Source organism: Mustela erminea, chromosome 1 (genome assembly GCF_009829155.1).
Source record: "Mustela erminea isolate mMusErm1 chromosome 1, mMusErm1.Pri, whole genome shotgun sequence".
In the NCBI taxonomy this organism is placed as follows: Eukaryota; Metazoa; Chordata; class Mammalia; order Carnivora; family Mustelidae; genus Mustela; species Mustela erminea.
In genome coordinates, this window is record NC_045614.1 from 220,302,777 (window position 1) to 220,319,566 (window position 16,790).

Below are 16,790 nucleotides of genomic sequence, written 5' to 3' on the forward strand. Positions count from 1 at the left end.
TTCAATCACTGCTTTTGAATTTTTCTTCCGTTCTAACATAAGCATTGAAAACATCAGTTTCTTTCAAAGCTCTACTTTATCCACATCCCCCCAAATTTTAATATGTTTTCTAGTCCATTTGGGTTGCAATAAGTGGCATGGTTTACAACCAGTACACATTTCACAGTTCCAGAGGCTGGGAAGGTCAAGATCATGCAAATTCGTATATGATAAGGGTTTCTTGGGTCATTGAAGGTCATTTTTTTTTTTGCTGTGTCCTTACATGGTGGAAGGGGTAAGGTGTCTGTGGGGTATCTTTATAAGTCCATTCACAAGGGTTCTGCTCTAATGATCCAGTCTCCTTCCAAAGGCCCCACTTCTGACCACCACCCTTTTGGGGGTTAGGATTTCAGTGTAAGAATTTTGAGGGGACATGGACTTCACACTATAGGAGTACATTTTCATTAGCTTTCCAATTTTAAAACTCTCTGGTTTCTTCCTTTGACCCATGGGTTATTTAGATGTGTACGGTTTCATTTCCAAATATTGGGGACTTTTCTAGATTTATTTTCTAATTTTATTTATGATCCGAGAACATATGCTTTAAGATTTCAACCTTTGCAATTTATTGTGACTTATATCATGGTCCAGCATATGGTCTGTCTTGGTTAGCATTCTGTGATCCTAATAATGTGTTCTGCACCTGTTTATGATGGGTAATTAGATGATTGGTGGGACAGTGTTTAGATCTGTATCCTTGTGTACATTTGTCCTGTTTCGTCAGCTACTAAAAGAAAGATGACATTTGATGTTACTTGTTGCTTTTGCACTTGGTTTTTTAGTCTGCACTTTCTGTTCATTGCTACTGTATTGGCCCTTCATCTAGAGACCAGGATACTCACTCATCAATTACAGTACTTTATTTGTAGACTATTTTGGATTATCTGCAAACACAATCACACTACCTGTGAATAATGACTTTTTCTGGAGTCTTTACCTTGTCTTTTACCTTCCTGCATCACTGTACACAGCTGAATGGAGGTTACGGAGGACACCCTCCTCTTCTTCCTGAATCCAGGGGAAAGCACTCACTCTTTTGCTTTTATTTGTTTTTAACAGATGTCTGAGATTAAGCTATTCCTTTCTTTTTTGTTTCTAGTTTTGTGAATTTGGTGTGTTTTGAGTTTTAGGAAATTTTTTTCTGCACCACGTAGATGCTCGTATGGTTTCTGTCCTATCATCTGAACTGTGGAAATATTTTTAAATTTTAAACCATCCTTCGGGGCACCTGGGTGGCTCAGTGGGTTAAGCCTCTGCCTTCGGCTCAGGTCATGGTCCCAGGGTCCTGGGATCGAGTCCCGCATCGGGCTCTCTGCTCAGTGGGGAGCCTGCTTCCTCCTCTCTCTCTGCCTGCCTCTCTGCCTACTTGTGTCTCTGTCTGTCAAATAAATAAATAAAATCTTTAAAAAACAAAAAACCCTCCTTCGTTCCTGGAGTAAAGCTTGGTCATGATGTGTGCACTTCTCTCCCACCGGCTTGTTGTGCAGAGTCACGCTGGCCTAGAACCGGCCACAAGGACACTTTTCGTTCGTTTCTGGAAACATCTGGGTCCCAGCGGTCCGTTCTCTTCTCGGAAGGTCGGGCACTTCCCAGCGAAGCCGTCTGGGCCCGGAGTTGCCTTCGTCAGGTTCTAAATGACAAAATCAGTTCCCGCAACAATACGGAGGCTTGCGGCTTTCCCAAGTACCGTTTTTCTAGAAATTGTCCCAACTCATGGGATTCGTGAAGATCCGGGCCGGTTTCCTACCGTCAGTTTATTTCGTTTCAACCCTGGCCCACCTGTGCCGGCCGCTCCCCTCGCGCGCTGAGGACCCTCCTCCCGCTCGTCCCGCTCCCCCGGGTCGGACGCGCCCGCAGCCCCCCGCAGCCCCCCGCAGCCCCCCGCAGCCCCGCCGCCGGCCCGGCCCGGCCCCACGCAGCTTCTCCGGAGCAGCCTCCAGCCCCGCACCCCGAGACGGAGACCCGAGCGACCCCCCGCCCGGCCCGACCGGGGCTCCCCGACGACAGGGCGGGCCCCTCGCCGCCCCCGAGGCCGCCGCACACTCGGGGCCCTGAGGTCCCCCACCTCCGTTTCGGTCTCAGACTCGCCCCCGGTGACGTAGCTTCCCCGTCCGTCGGTCCGTCCGTCCGCCGCGTCCCCCCCCCCCCCCCCCCCCCCCGCGCAGACCGGATTACGCGGGAAAGCAGCCGAAACCGCGTCCCGCTCCCCAACCTGCCGCTCCCGTCCCTCACAGGGGGTCCGTGCTGCCCAGGCCAGCCTCGGTCCCGGGGCCCCCTCACCTCCCCACCCCCCAGGCCCCGCCGCGACCCCAGCGCCCGCCCGTCACAACACCGGGAGCCGCGTTCCGCGGGCGCCGCGGCGGGCAGCGCAACCCGAGAAGTGCGCCTGCGCGCGGCCCTCGTCCCTCCCAGAGCGGCCTGAGCGACCGCGCCTGCGTGCGGCCGACGGCGGCGGCTCCACTCTCCCGACGGAGGGACGGGCACGGACTGCGCAGGCGTGGGGAGCGGAGCCCAGGGAGGGGCTCCGTCCGCCGCCGGCCTGCGCGCATTGCGCCTGCGCGAGCCGAGGGCGGCGGCTCGGGCTGCTGGCAGGCGCCGTCCGCCCCTCCGCACCCGCGGTGTGGACGCAGAGCTCGGCGGGGAGAGGCGGCTGAGGTAGGTTTCCCGTGGGCAGCTCGGGCGGCTGGACCGCACCGAGGCAGGACGTGCCCAGTGAGTCCTTTCCGGGCGCGTGCGTCAGTGGGTCGACCGAGGCCGAGGCCCCCTCGAAGACCCCCAGCCTTCCCGGCTGTGCGCGGGGCGCTCCCGCGGCTGACCGCAGGCCGGGCAACCGCAGGGCCACGCCCCTTCCTCCGAGCCACGCCCACCGCTCCGCTTACCCCCCTCCCGTGCCACGCCCTGCGGCGCCGCGCCCCTTTCCCCAGCCACGCCTCCCCGGAGCCGCGCCCACCTGCCTTCCGCGGCGCGGGCCCCAGAGCCGTCCCGCCGGTCCTCCCCGCGCGGTGCCCCGCGCCGAGCCCCCCCCCCACCGCACCCACTGCCGCTGGCCGCTCGTCCCTGGCATCCCAGGGCCTCTGCCCCCACCGCCCGCTCGGCTGACCTGGCCCCGCCCGGTCCTCCAGGCCCCGCCCCGTCCCCCAGGCTCTGCGGGGTCAGCCGGTCCCCCGGGCCCTGCGGGGTCAGCCGGTTCCCCGGGCCCTGCGGGGTCAGCGGGTCCAGCAGCCCCGCCCTGGCGGCCGTCCCACCCGGGCCCCAGCCGGGCTTCGCCGGGGAGGAGGGGCTCGTGCCGCGAGAAACCGGCGCTGCGGGGTGTCGGACCGGCGCCGGCGGGTGCGGGATCCACGGTCCGGACGAGGACGCGCGGCCGCGCTCGCCTCTGCGGTTGGGCCTAGGGAAGAGGCGAGCCCGCAAGACCCGCCCCTCCTCTCGGGCCGCCCGGAGCGCCCCTCGCTGGCCTCGCAGCTCCGGCCCGCCCGGGGCCCGCCCACCCCGGGTTGCGCGGACGGACGTCACGGAGGACGCCCCGACCTCGGCCGGCGACGCGCGTGTCGACCCAGCCTTGTGCGGGGGGAGCCGTTCGTGCGGGGCATCGTGTGGGCCCGCGGTCGCGGCGGGGCAGGAGGACGTGCGGGGGGGAGGGGGCCCTCTGCGAGGTGTGCGTCGCGGCCCCTGCTAGTGCACCGGGAAGTCCCCGTGGATGACCTTGAAAATAAAGCGGCCGGTTTTTTACCCGCAAAACGGGTTTATTCGGAAGTGACTGGAATTGCAGTTTCAGGCCTGCGAGCTCAAGGCAGGTCTGGCTGAGGTCGGAGAGGCGGGCGGGAGGAGCTGCTTTGAAGGAAGAGTGTGGGGCGGGGACAGCCTGCCCGGCTGGGCTGTGCCAGCGTCACAGTCTCCTGTTGGCCGGGCGGTGACACTGTGACAGCCTCTCACTGGCCGGGCATTGACCCTGTGACGGTCTCCTGTTGCCTAGGCGGTGACACTGACAGTCTCCCATTGGCTGGGCTGTGACACTGTGACAGTCTCCCGTTGGCTGGGCTGTGACACTGTGACAGTCTCCTACTAGTGGGGCTGTGACACTGTGATGGTCTCCCATTGACCGGACTGTGACACTGTGACGGTCTCCCACTGGCGGGGCTGTGACACTGTGACAGTCTCCCATTGGCCGGGCTCTGACAGCTCCCACTGGCAGGGCTGTGTCACCGTGAAAGTCTCCCGTTGGCTGGGCTGTGACACTGTGAAAGTCTCCCATTGGCAGGGCTGTGACACTGTGATGGTCTCCCATTGACCGGAGTGTGACACTGTGACAATCTCCCATTGGCGGGGCTGTGACACTGTGACAGTCTCCCATTGGCGGGGCTGTGACACTGTGACGGTCTCCCATTGGCGGGGCTGTGACACTGTGATGGTCTCCCATTGACCGGACTGTGACACTGTGACGGTCTCCCATTGGCGGGGCTGTGACACTGTGATGGTCTCCCATTGACCGGAGTGTGACACTGTGATGGTCTCCCATTGGCGGGGCTGTGACACTGTGACAGTCTCCCATTGGCGGGGCTGTGACACTGTGACGGTCTCCCATTGGCGGGGCTGTGACACTGTGATGGTCTCCCATTGACCGGACTGTGACACTGTGACGGTCTCCCATTGGCGGGGCTGTGACACTGTGACAGTCTCCCATTGGCCGGGCTCTGACAGCTCCCACTGGTGGGGCTGTGTCACCGTGACAATCTCCCGTTGGCCGGACTGTGACACTGTGACAGTCTCCCATTGGCAGGGCTGTGACACTGTGACAGTCTCCCGTTGGTTGGGCTGTGACACTGTGACAGTCTCCTATTGGTGGGGCTGTGACACTGTGATGGTCTCCCATTGACCAGACTGTGACACTGTGACGGTCTCCCATTGGCAGGGCTCTGACAGCTCCCACTGGCGGGGCTGTGTCACCGTGACAGTCTCCCATTGGCGGGGCTGTGACACTGTGATGGTCTCCCATTGACCGGACTGTGACACTGTGACGGTCTCCCACTGGCGGGGCTGTGACACTGTGACAGTCTCCCATTGGCCGGGCTCTGACAGCTCCCACTGGCAGGGCTGTGTCACCGTGAAAGTCTCCCGTTGGCTGGGCTGTGACACTGTGAAAGTCTCCCATTGGCGGGGCTGTGACACTGTGATGGTCTCCCATTGACCGGAGTGTGACACTGTGACGGTCTCCCATTGGCGGGGCTGTGACACTGTGACAGTCTCCCATTGGCGGGGCTGTGACACTGTGACGGTCTCCCATTGGCGGGGCTGTGACACTGTGATGGTCTCCCATTGACCGGACTGTGACACTGTGACGGTCTCCCATTGGCGGGCCTGTGACACTGTGACAGTCTCCCATTGGCCGGGCTCTGACAGCTCCCACTGGTGGGGCTGTGTCACCGTGACAGTCTCCCGTTGGCCGGACTGTGACACTGTGACAGTCTCCCATTGGCAGGGCTGTGACACTGTGACAGTCTCCCGTTGGTTGAGCTGTGACACTGTGACAGTCTCCTATTGGTGGGGCTGTGACACTGTGATGGTCTCCCATTGACCGGACTGTGACACTGTGACGGTCTCCCATTGGCAGGGCTCTGACAGCTCCCACTGGCGGGGCTGTGTCACCGTGACAGTCTCCCATTGGCGGGGCTGTGACACTGTGATGGTCTCCCATTGACCGGACTGTGACACTGTGACGGTCTCCCACTGGCGGGGCTGTGACACTGTGACAGTCTCCCGTTGGCTGGGCTGTGACACTGTGACAGTCTCCTATTGGTGGGGCTGTGACACTGTGACAGTCTCCCATTGGCTGGGCTCTGACAGCTCCCACTGGCGGGGCTGTGTCACCATGACAGTCTCCCGTTGGGGGGCTGTTGCCTGGGTAGGAGATCTTCCTCCTGCTGTCGTGGTTAAAATAGCTGTCCTGTTGGTCTAGGAGTGTGTGGGGGTTAGAACTCCCCATGCTGGTCCCAACTCCATTTCAAACGAGGGTTCCTTTATTTTCACAGTAGGGAGTTTTAATTGAGGTTCTAGAAAAGATTTGACATTGATTAGTTGTTTTAAATCAACCCAGTAATCTAAAGAAAGCTCACAGGGTTCATGCAGCAGGTAAGATCAGCACCTTTGCAGACTAGTGAAGAAAGCGTACTCGTAGAAGTTCATAAATTTTAAATGCTTCCCGTTTCTGTAAAACATTGTGTTTAAAAAATTTGATTTCTGTTTCATTCTTTTGACACCGTTTTGCTTCCGTTCGGCATAGGACCTTTACTATGGTCTTTGCCAGAACCTTAGAAGTGAAGCAGATATAACGAAGTGTTTTCTTATTGTCTCTCTTTTTAAAAGTAGAAATGGAGGGGGAAATGGAGTATTAAACAAGGCAGTGATGCGGCAGACCCTACGAGAACCATGGCCACATCCGATGACTGCCTCCAAGGTGAACTGCAGGTAATGTCGGTTTTCTGTGTAAGGACACGATACTGCGGAGAGCACGGCTCAGCCACTAGCCGGGGGCCGCATAGTTGGAGGAGATGCGGTCTTTGTGAGGGTTACATGTGACGTTCCGAATGGAGCTGTGTGCCTCCCGCCGCGACTCCCCCTTTGGCACCTGTGCTGTGAAGCGCGCACACTGTTTTAGTTTGGTAAAGTCCCAGGCATAATATCTTAAAAGCAGGCTGGACACTTTAGAATGATTTATTTATTTACATCTTTCTCTGCCTGGGACATACGTCTAGTTTCATTCAAGCTATTAGTTAAAAAAAAAAATTACCCTAAATTTCAATGAATGTTGAATATATAAAATTAAAAACCAGATGAATACTCTAATAAATGTTTTTTAAAAAATCAACTATTTTCATAGCCGTGATGTCAGCTTTGACATTTTTTCCTCTACCCTTCCCGTGGCTGGTATAATCCCATTTTGGTTTTTATATATAGGAATTTGATTCATAGTTGTGTCGCTTCATTAATATGTTTCTTTTTTTTTTTTTAAGATTTTATTTATGTATTTGACAGAGAGAGAGACAGCAAGACAGGGAACACAAGCAGGGGGTGTGGGAGAGGAAGAAGCAGGCTCCTCACGAGCAGGAGCCGCCCTCCTTACGGGACTTGATCCCAGGGTTCTGAGCTGAAGGCCGACGCCTAAGGACTGAGCCACCCAGGCGCCCCTCATTAATCTGTTTCTTAAAATTAATCATAAAACTTAAATTCTGTGGATGCACTCTTGTTCTTTTGAGAAATTTAGAAAATGTTAGAACATTTACAAAATAATGTAAACATCAAGTTCATAGCACAGAGAAGTGAGAACTTGTTAACATTTTGTTGGGAATGTCTGTGTATACTTAGGTGTACGTAGTCTGAAGGAAACGTAGGTAAAGCTTGTTCCCTAACCCCAGCCCCATTCCTTTTACTCTGTTTCCGCAGGCAAATACTACTGTGAATTAGAAATTGATCTTTGTGCTTCTGCACCACTTTTTATGCTTTTGTACCTAATATAGGCATCTTGGAACAGTACGTGATGCTGTTTGTGTGCACTTTGTAGAATTTGTCTAAGCAGAGTTGTACTTTGTGTCGTCTGCAACTTGCCTTTTCCCAGTGTTTCTTTGGGGGTTTGCCCTTGATGTGTGTGTAGAGCTAATTTAGCCCTATGAGACGCTTCTGTCGTGTGCTCCCTGACCCTCACATCCCGCGGCGTCCCCCACCCCGTGTGACTGTCATGTCCCGCAGAGTGCCCCCATGTGTGATTGTCACGTTCGTGGATCGCACCCCCCGTGTGACTCTCACGTTCTGTGGATCCCCCCCACCCCCACGTGTGACTGTCACGTTTGGTGGATCGCCCCCTGTGTGACTGTCACCGTTGTGTGCGGGTCTGTGGCAGTCCTACTAGTGTACGGTTAGGGTTAGGGTTAGGGTTAGAGTTTTAACAGTTTTATCTTTTCAAAGAACTGGTTTTGTCTTTGACTTTCTTTGTTCATCTGCTTTCTGTTTTATTGATTTCTGCTTTTATCTTTATTTCTTTCCTCCTCTGGGTTTAATTTTCTCTTCTTGTAGCATCTTGTGATGGAAATTTGCAACACTGACTTGAACCTTTCTTCTCTAGTACATGTGTTCAAAGCTGTGACTTTTCCTCTGGCCTCAGTTTTCTTGCCTCACACACTTAACTATGTTGTATTTTTATTTTTGATCAGTTAAAATACTTTATAATATGTCACAGTGGAAATCAGACAGTTTCTGGGCTATTCAGAAGTGTGCTATTTCTGGAGATTTAGGGATTTTTATTTATCTCTTTGTTATTTAATTTTGGTTTGCTTATGTTTGGTCAGAAAATATGCTCTGTACAATTTCAGTCTTTGGAAATTTATTCAGGCTTGCTTTGTGGCCTAGTCAGGTAGGCTGTTGTGAGCGCCGCACACGCACCCACAAAGAATCTGTTTTCTATAAATGTCATTAAGGTCAAGCGTGTTGCTAGTATTATTCAAACATTTGTGTCCTTTCTGCTCTGTTGCCCATTTGTTGTGTAGTTACCGAGCGGGATGAGCTTCAGAAATTCCCACTATGGCTGTGCCGGGTCACTTGTGAGTTAAGTGTCTGACTCATGGTTTTGGCTCTAGTCATGATCTCAGGGTCGTGGGGTCAAATGCCCCCCGCCCCCTTCTGGGTTCTGTTTCTCTCTCTCTGTCGCTCCCTGCACTTGCTTAGACACCTGCTCTCTCTGTCTCTAAAATAAATAAATACAATTTTAAAGAAATTTCCACCATGATTGTGGGTTTGTCTTTTTTTTTTTTTTTTTAAAACTTCCTTTTGAATCTGTCACTTTTTGCTTCACGTATTTTGAATCTGTTATTTGACATATACATTCAGGATAGTTTTTATTTTCTAAGCTAATTGACTTTTATTTTTATGAAATCTCTTTTTACCTAGTACTTTTGTTTGTCTTATGTCTATTTTATCTTATATTAATATGGGTGTACCAGCTTGCATGGTGCACAAACACCTATATTTTGAATCAAAGACCTTATATTTAAAATGTTTCTCTTGTAAAGAGCCTGTAGAAATGTCCGTTTCTTTCCTGTCGGTGATCTCTGCTCTTTCATTGGAGTATTTAGTCCGTTAACGTTGAGCATGTGACTGATGTGGTTGAGTCGGCCTCCTGCTGTTTTTCCTTTCTTCTTGGTGCCTTTCTCCAGTGTTACCTCTGTTTGGGTTAGTGAAATATTGCTAATATTGCCACATTGTCTCCTCTGTTGGTTTTTCACCTGTATCTTTTACGAATATTTTAGTGGTTACCAGGAAACTGTGATGCGCATCTTTAACCCACCCCAGTGCTGTTTGTGTCGACCGCTTCACAGTGTAAGACACCTGCACATTAGCTCTACATACTCGCCCCCAGTTTTGCACTGTTTGTGCTCTTGTAACATCTGTCATAAACCCCACAATAAATAATTAGTGTCTCCTTATACTATTAAAAGTCTTTCTTGCGGAGTATAAGAAATAGTCTTGTTTCCCCACATATTTGCTTTTTCTGGCGTCTCTATACCTGTTGCTCCGGCAAAAATTAAAGACCACAATGGTGCCCGTTGCGTGAGTAGTCGCCGGAGGGTGCTGTCCGCTTCGCTGGAGAAGTGTGGGCGCCGCACCCTGTACGGAAGAGTCTCGCAAATGCGTGAATGAAAAGCTTATGGTCCAGCCTCGGTCATCTGTCTCCTAGAAATAAAATGTCGTCCCACGAGGGTAAATGTGTATGAATGTTGTGGCCGCACCGTGGTAGAGAGCCGGACCCCAGGGAGCGTCCATTAGTCAAGGATGACTGAAGAGAAGAACTCGTACTGCGGAGTATTATACAGTTGTTGGAATTTGTAAGTTAGGCTTCTAAGAATTGGGAAGTTTCTCACAAGGTATTATGTTAGTAAAAAAGGCAAAAAAAAAGTATTTGTCACATCCTTCTCAAAAAACTGTGTCAAAAGAACAACTGTGCGTGTGTGTGAGTTGTGTATGCGTGTAAATACATGGCATTTTAATCTGCCATTTCCCACTCCGAAGTTTATCCTAAGAAAATTGTCATGACAGACAAAATGGTATTTTTAAAGAAAGTTCGTCTTAGGGGCGCCTGGGTGGCTCAATGGGTTAAGCCTCTGTCTTTGGCTCAGGTCATGATCTCAGGGTCCTGGGATCGAGCCCCGAATTGAGCTCTCTGCTCAGCAGGGAGCCTGCTTCCCTCTCTCTCTCTGCCTGCCTCTCTGCCTGCTTGTGATCTCTCTCTGTCAAATAAGTAAATAAAAATCTTAAAAAAAAAAGTTCATCCTAACATAATTTGTGAAAGTATAAACTGGAAATAGTTTAAGGGTACCAAACTAGGAAATCCGTTAAATAAGTTATGATAATTCACAGAATATTACCAAATGTTAGGAAGTGGTATTTAGAAATAATTTAAAAAGGAGGAAAAATGTTAGGAATATAATAAGTGAGTGTTACACACAACTAATGAATCATTGGATGCTACATCGAAAACTAATGATGTACTGCATGTTGGCAAATTGAACTTAATAAAAAAAGGAATTTAATAAGTGGGGCACATATCACAAGGCAGAATTTCATGATCTCAGTAAACACCCTGTATGCACATGCTATGTGTACACTTCAAAAGAGGCCTGGGGGTGCCTTGGTGGCTCAGTCAGTTGAACGTCCGACTCTTGGTTTCGGCTCAAGTCATGACCTCAGGGTCGTGAGGTCGATCCCTGTGTCAGGCTTGTGCTCAGCAGGGAATTGGCTTGAAATTCTCTCCCTCCCTCTCTGGCCCCTTTCCCACACAGGAGTGCTCTTTCTCACTCTCAAAATAAATAAATCTTAAAAATAAAGCCCAAGGGATGCCTGGGTGACTCTGTTAAGTGTTTGCCTTCGGCTCAGATTGTGATTCCAGGTTCCTGGGACCGAGTCCTGTGTTGGGCTCCTTGCTTGATGGGGAGTCTGCTTCCCCTCTGCCTGCTCTGCCTGCCCCTCCTCCTGCTTGTACTGTCTCTCTCTGACAGTAAAGAAAATCTTGGGGAAAAAAAAGGCTGAAAAAAAATATAAATGTTAACTTGTTAAGCATCGTTATTTCTGACCAGTGGGTGAGATTACAGATGGTTTTAATTTTCCTCTGTGTACACTTGTGCTTCACATGTTTTCCAAAGAACATGAATTACGTGTATGTTTAGGGAACTTTGCTAAAAATGTGTATATATTGGGACAGAGTTGCTGCATTGAAATGGAACACGGGCTTGGAGGTTCTGCTACCTCCAGTGGACATCTTCCAGACAAGCCTCTTCTGACAGAAATTAGAGACTGGGCAGTGTGTGGTCTCAGGCTCCCCTTTTGGGTCCTGAGCAGTCTATATGAGCAGCCTTGAGGTCCAAGTCAGGCCATGAGGGTCGGGCCTGGTCACTGGCACCTTCCGGAAGCCTGCCCAGTTCTGTCCTCCAGTCTGAAGAGGTCCAGAGAGCATGAGGCCCAGAAGCAGGTCTTCTTTCTCTTGGGGCCAGTCACCACTTTCAGAAGGAGTTGCTGGTGAAGATGACCCAAACTGTGCGATTAACCCTGGTCACGTGGGTCTTCATGTGAAACCTTCCTGATGACCGAAGGCTACAGGTTATTAGGACGGACACGGAGAGGAGCCCCATAGTCATCCCCTGTTCTTCCCTTGGCTTTGAGCAGGAGGGAGAAGGTCACGTGGAGTGCGGTGACCGGGAGCAGCTCCAGGAGGGTGTGCAGCCGGAAGAGTTCGTGGCCATTGCAGACTATTCTGCCACTGACCAGACGCAGGTAACCCTACACACTTGCTTACAGGCAGGGGCCTCGGGCCTTGGGTCCATGTTTTATGGATTTGGCTAAATGGCATGCTAGGTGACAGAATTAGGTAAGAATTTTGAGGAAGTCATACCAAAGTTAAGTAAAGAAGTATTCAGATGTTTAGAGCCAAGGGAGACCTGGGAGTGACCCTTCTCCCAGCCTAACAGATTCTGATGCCAAGCCTTAGGTGAAGGATATCGGGTGAGGAATGGGGGAAGGAAGCACCTGTTGCAGTTTCTTTTTAGAAACCTTGATTTAGAACCTATTCTAGTTAATGAACATTAAGGCTATAAAATAAAAATACCGACTTGAGGATAGTGGCTCAGATGGTTAAGCCTCCGCCTCTTGATTTCAGCTCGGGTCATGATCTCAGGGGTCAGAGGTCAAGTTCAGCACTGGGCTCCATGCTCAGTGCTCAGCGGGGAGTCTGCTGGAGGTCCTCTCTCCCACTCCCTCTGGCCTTCCTCCCACTCCCACTCTCTCTCTCTCAGATAAATAAATCTTTAAAAAAGATACTGACTCGAGTGTAGTTTCTTCTACTCCAGTCAGTGCATCAGCTGCCACATAGCTGAGTTACAGCGAAGAGGCGATAGAGAAATTCTGTTTTAAGTTGTTCAAAAATGTTTAATCTTTCCTTTAAAAAAATACCAGCTAAGCTGTGCTTTCTTTCATGTAGATGTTCCACAAAAGTCTCTCAATGTTGGTATCATTTTCAGAAATTGTGAGTTTGTGTAATTACCCATGAGTCTTTTTTGAAATAGCTGATTTGGGCCCCAGTGATGGGGGGCTTATCACTGAGCCACCACTGAAATACCAACTACAGGTTTTTCTTGAATTTTGACTTCTTTGTATGTTTTTTTCCAGCTCAGCTTTTTGAGGGGAGAAAAAATTCTTATCCTGAGGCAGACAACTGCTGATTGGTGGTGGGGCGAGCGCGCGGGCTGCTGTGGGTACATACCTGCAAACCACCTCGGGAAGCACCTGGAGGACTGTGACCCTGAGGACACGTGGCAGGACGAGGAGTACTTCGGCAGCTATGGAACGCTGGTATGGCTGGGGCCACGGAGGTGGCGGTTTCCTGCCTCAGCTCTTGAGTTAGCTTCAGCTGGGCTGCTCCTCTTCGTGGCTTAGCGCAGGGTTCCCAGACGTTTTCTTCGGCTCAGCAGGGCATGTGGCTCCTCGGCTCTGCCATCGTGGTGCGTGAGTGGCCGTAAGACCATGAGGAGATGAGCAAACCCTAACCCTAACCAATCAAAAAATGTGAAAGCCGTTCTTCGCTGGCAGACCCTACAAAAGCAGGTGGTGGGCTGGAGTGGCCCATGGTGGTTTAGAGATGTTATCTGAGCAATGAGATGATGAACTTTTCTCAACATTTAAAATACCATAACACATTTTATTTTAAAAATAAAATACGAAAATGTTATACAAGCCAACAATAATACCTCTAAATAACTAGCTTATTAGTTTTTTGGAGTTTTTTCCCCGTTAGGACAAAGACCCATAACTGTATGGTCGAGGCAGCTCCTGTTTACAACTTAAAGCTAGACCAAAGCCGATGCGTGCAGAATACACCTCGCAGACAGGATGTTGGGTGAAAGCAGCAGGACATGAAAGAGTAACTCCGATTCAGTTAGGTAAAGTTAGAAAGCAGTGTTGGAAGAGGTTTAGGAAGGGAAGCGACCAGGGAGCTGGTTCTCTGGGAGTCAGCATGGTGGTTCCTGTTGCCAGGGCGTCTGGTGGCCGCAGCCTTAAAAACAAGGGCCGTACCAGCAAAGTGGGCTTCTTGGGGAGGAGCGGAGGGCCCGCAGGGCGGGTCGAGCCCCGGTGGGGAACTGCAGGCGGGTCTGCAGAACCAAGGCCAGGAGGCTTTTCCTAAGGAAGGGGGAGTGGGCGGGGCTGTGTGGAAGGAACGCCCTCTGGAGGGCGGCGGCGGCTTCTCATTGGCCGAGTGCGGCAGTTTCTCATTGGCTGGACTGTTGCTAGGCCCGGAGATCTTCCTCCTGCGGGGGGCTAGTAAAGCTGCTTCTTCGGAGTCCGCAGTGGTGGACCGGTAATGGGTAGCGCTGAGCCGGCCCGGCCCTTGCGGCGTCCCTCTCCGCGCTCGGTGAGGCTGCAGGCCCGGGCTGGGCAGGCGTGGGGTGCCGCAGGCTGTCGTTGCACGAGTGTCCACTGTGTGACCCGCAGTCGCTGCACGAGTGTCCGCTGTGTGACCCGCAGTCGCTGCACGAGTGTCCGCTGTGTGACCCGCAGTCGCTGCACGAGTGTCCGCTGTGTGACCCGCAGTCGCTGCACGAGTGTCCGCTGTGTGACCCGCAGTCGCTGCACGAGTGTCCGCTGTGTGACCCGCAGTCGCTGCACGAGTGTCCGCTGTGTGACCCGCAGTCGCTGCACGAGTGTCCGCTGTGTGACCCGCAGTCGCTGCACGAGTGTCCGCTGTGTGACCCGCAGTCGCTGCACGAGTGTCCGCTGTGTGACCCGCAGTCGCTGCACGAGTGTCCGCTGTGTGACCCGCAGTCGCTGCACGAGTGTCCGCTGTGTGACCCGCAGTCGCTGCACGAGTGTCCGCTGTGTGACCCGCAGTCGCTGCACGAGTGTCCGCTGTGTGACCCGCAGTCGCTGCACGAGTGTCCGCTGTGTGACCCGCAGTCGCTGCACGAGTGTCCGCTGTGTGACCCGCAGTCGCTGCACGAGTGTCCGCTGTGTGACCCGCAGTCGCTGCACGAGTGTCCGCTGTGTGACCCGCAGTCGCTGCACGAGTGTCCGCTGTGTGACCCGCAGTCGCTGCACGAGTGTCCGCTGTGTGACCCGCAGTCGTTGCACGAGTGTCCGCTGTGTGACCCACCGCTGCAGGGCCCCTTCTCGTGTAGGTGTTCGGTAGGCGCGTCCCGTGTCATGGTTCAGCGCGTGACAGTGAAGGAAACCCTCGACGCACGCATGCGACTAGAGCTTTCAGACTTCGTTTTCCGGAAGATTTTCTTTACTTACTGATTTGTCAGGAGGAGCGCGCGCAGGCAGGGGAGCAGCGGGCAGGGGGAGCGGCAGACTCCCGCGGGGCAGGCGCCCGACGTGGGACTCGATCCCTGGACCCTGGGATCATGATCCGAGCTGAAGGCAGACGCCTCACTGAGCCACTCCGCGTCCCTGGAGCTTTCGGACTATCAAGAGTGTCTCAGTGATTGTAAAAGGGCCCTCTTGGTGGTTTGCTTCTTTAACAGCTTTGCCCCACGACAAGCAGTGCTCCAGTGGGTTTTCTCTTACAGAAAATTGCTAAACTTCTGCTAGAATTTCTCTTGGGTAAATTTGTAGGGTGCATGTGCTTTTTCCCTTTGGCGGGTCTTGCCAGTTTGCCCTCCAGAAAGACTGGCCACTGGACGCCACCAGTGTACGTGAATGCTCGTTTCCTAGCCGCACATCGCTGAAGTAAATACAGATCTCTCCTCTTAAAGGTGAAACGTGGTATTTCTTGATTTTGATTTCCATTTTTAAAGTCAGATGGGTCATCTTCTATATTTTGTTGGCCTTTTCCATTTCTTCTCTTTTTGGTAAACTTTCATATAATTTGCTCATTTTTCTTTTTATTTTTGTCAACTTATGTGTACACCTTAGCAACCTAGTTCTGACTTTCTGTCAAGTGGACTACTCAGGTGGGATGGCTGAGTCCTGATTGTGTCCCCTCTGACCCTCAGTCTTTTGTTTCTCAGCGCTGAGTGTCTTTGTGAGGAGCCACGATGGGCTCGTGAAGGCCCTGTGCAGACTTCCTGTCTGTGCTGACAAGGTCTGGGTAGCTTCAGTGTCTGCCTCGCAGCCGCACTGTGTGTACGCTGCGTGTTCTGCAGCTCGAGACCTGAAAAGTGGGGCGTGGGGGCCAGTGTTGTGGGTGCAGCCTTTCTGGGCTCTGACTTCCACCCGTGGCTTCATGAACCATTTGGAGGACCCTTTCTCTTTTTTCTGGGGATTGGTGTGATTCCCATGGAGTGTTATGTTATCTTGGGTTTCATGTGTTTTCCTCCCTCTGGACATGGCTGGAGACCTTGAGCTCACCCTTGTGAGGTCATCAGCTCCCTCCAGAGCTGTAGTTTCATGAGGGGCCAGTGTGCCTCCTCTGGCATCTGTCTTGGTGCATACTTGGCCAAGTGGCACCTGGTGGGGAATTTGGTGGTTCCTCCTGTCTCCAGTGGGAACAGTGGTCAGGAGGGCAGTGTCTGCTCCACTTCCTGAGTGGTCTACCCGCCTGTGTGCTCATCCGGCTGTTGGGGAGGTACAGGGTGAAGCCGTAGGTAGCATCACACTGAACTGGAAGGATTCCAGAAAATTCCATTTCATTTCTTCACTGTTGTGTTTTTATATGCCAGCATATTTAGGTCTTCGGGTCTTGTGTTTTTTTTCTTTGTTGCTCGTATTTTTAGGCATGGTGTTTTGGGCTCAAGGGGATTATTAGCTCGGTCTCTGATCTTCCTTCTTAAACCAGAGTTCAGCACAGTTCATATTACAGGCAGTGATTCCTAATGTGTATTTCCTCTAGAAACTTCACTTGGAAATGTTGGCAGACCAGCCGCGGACAACTAAATACCACAATGTTATCCTGCAAAATAAAGAATCCCTGAAAGATAAAGTGATTCTGGATGTCGGCTGCGGAACAGGGATCATCAGCCTCTTTTGTGCCCACTATGCGCAGCCTAAAGCCGTGAGTAAGAAACAGCTCTCCTTCAGCAGCTTCGAGCCGAGTCTGGGGATGTGTCATCCTCATGCAAAGGCATCATGTTGGTGAAATGGGCAATGTGTTCGTGTGGGCTGAGCCTGTCGGCGGTCATGACCTCGGCCTGCTGAGTCACCAGCAGCACTGAGTAGAGTAGGACAGAGCAGAGAATATCCGAGTTGCGTGCGATCAGATGTTTTGTGTAACATGCTTATCA

The 16,790-nt window shown here is 52.2% G+C and overlaps 1 protein-coding gene across 3 annotated transcripts in view; it reads left to right on the top strand.

The window, feature by feature from the left end:
• Window positions 1-2,196: 2,196 nt before the first annotated feature.
• The window catches only part of PRMT2 (protein arginine methyltransferase 2), a 35,917-nt gene continuing 21,323 nt past the window's right edge, over window positions 2,197-16,790 (top strand). Inside the window, exons 1-5 of one of the 3 annotated variants that reach the window (XM_032358115.1) lie at window positions 2,197-2,694; window positions 6,403-6,501; window positions 11,743-11,850; window positions 12,742-12,924; window positions 16,400-16,561. In XM_032358115.1, coding sequence (XP_032214006.1) covers window positions 6,463-6,501; window positions 11,743-11,850; window positions 12,742-12,924; window positions 16,400-16,561 — 492 coding nt within the window. In that variant the 5' untranslated portion in view covers window positions 2,197-2,694; window positions 6,403-6,462. Of the gene's footprint in view, window positions 2,695-3,591; window positions 3,830-6,402; window positions 6,502-11,742; window positions 11,851-12,741; window positions 12,925-16,399; window positions 16,562-16,790 lie in introns of those variants that run through there. The other 2 variants (XM_032358102.1, XM_032358109.1) reach the window with 2 other exon arrangements.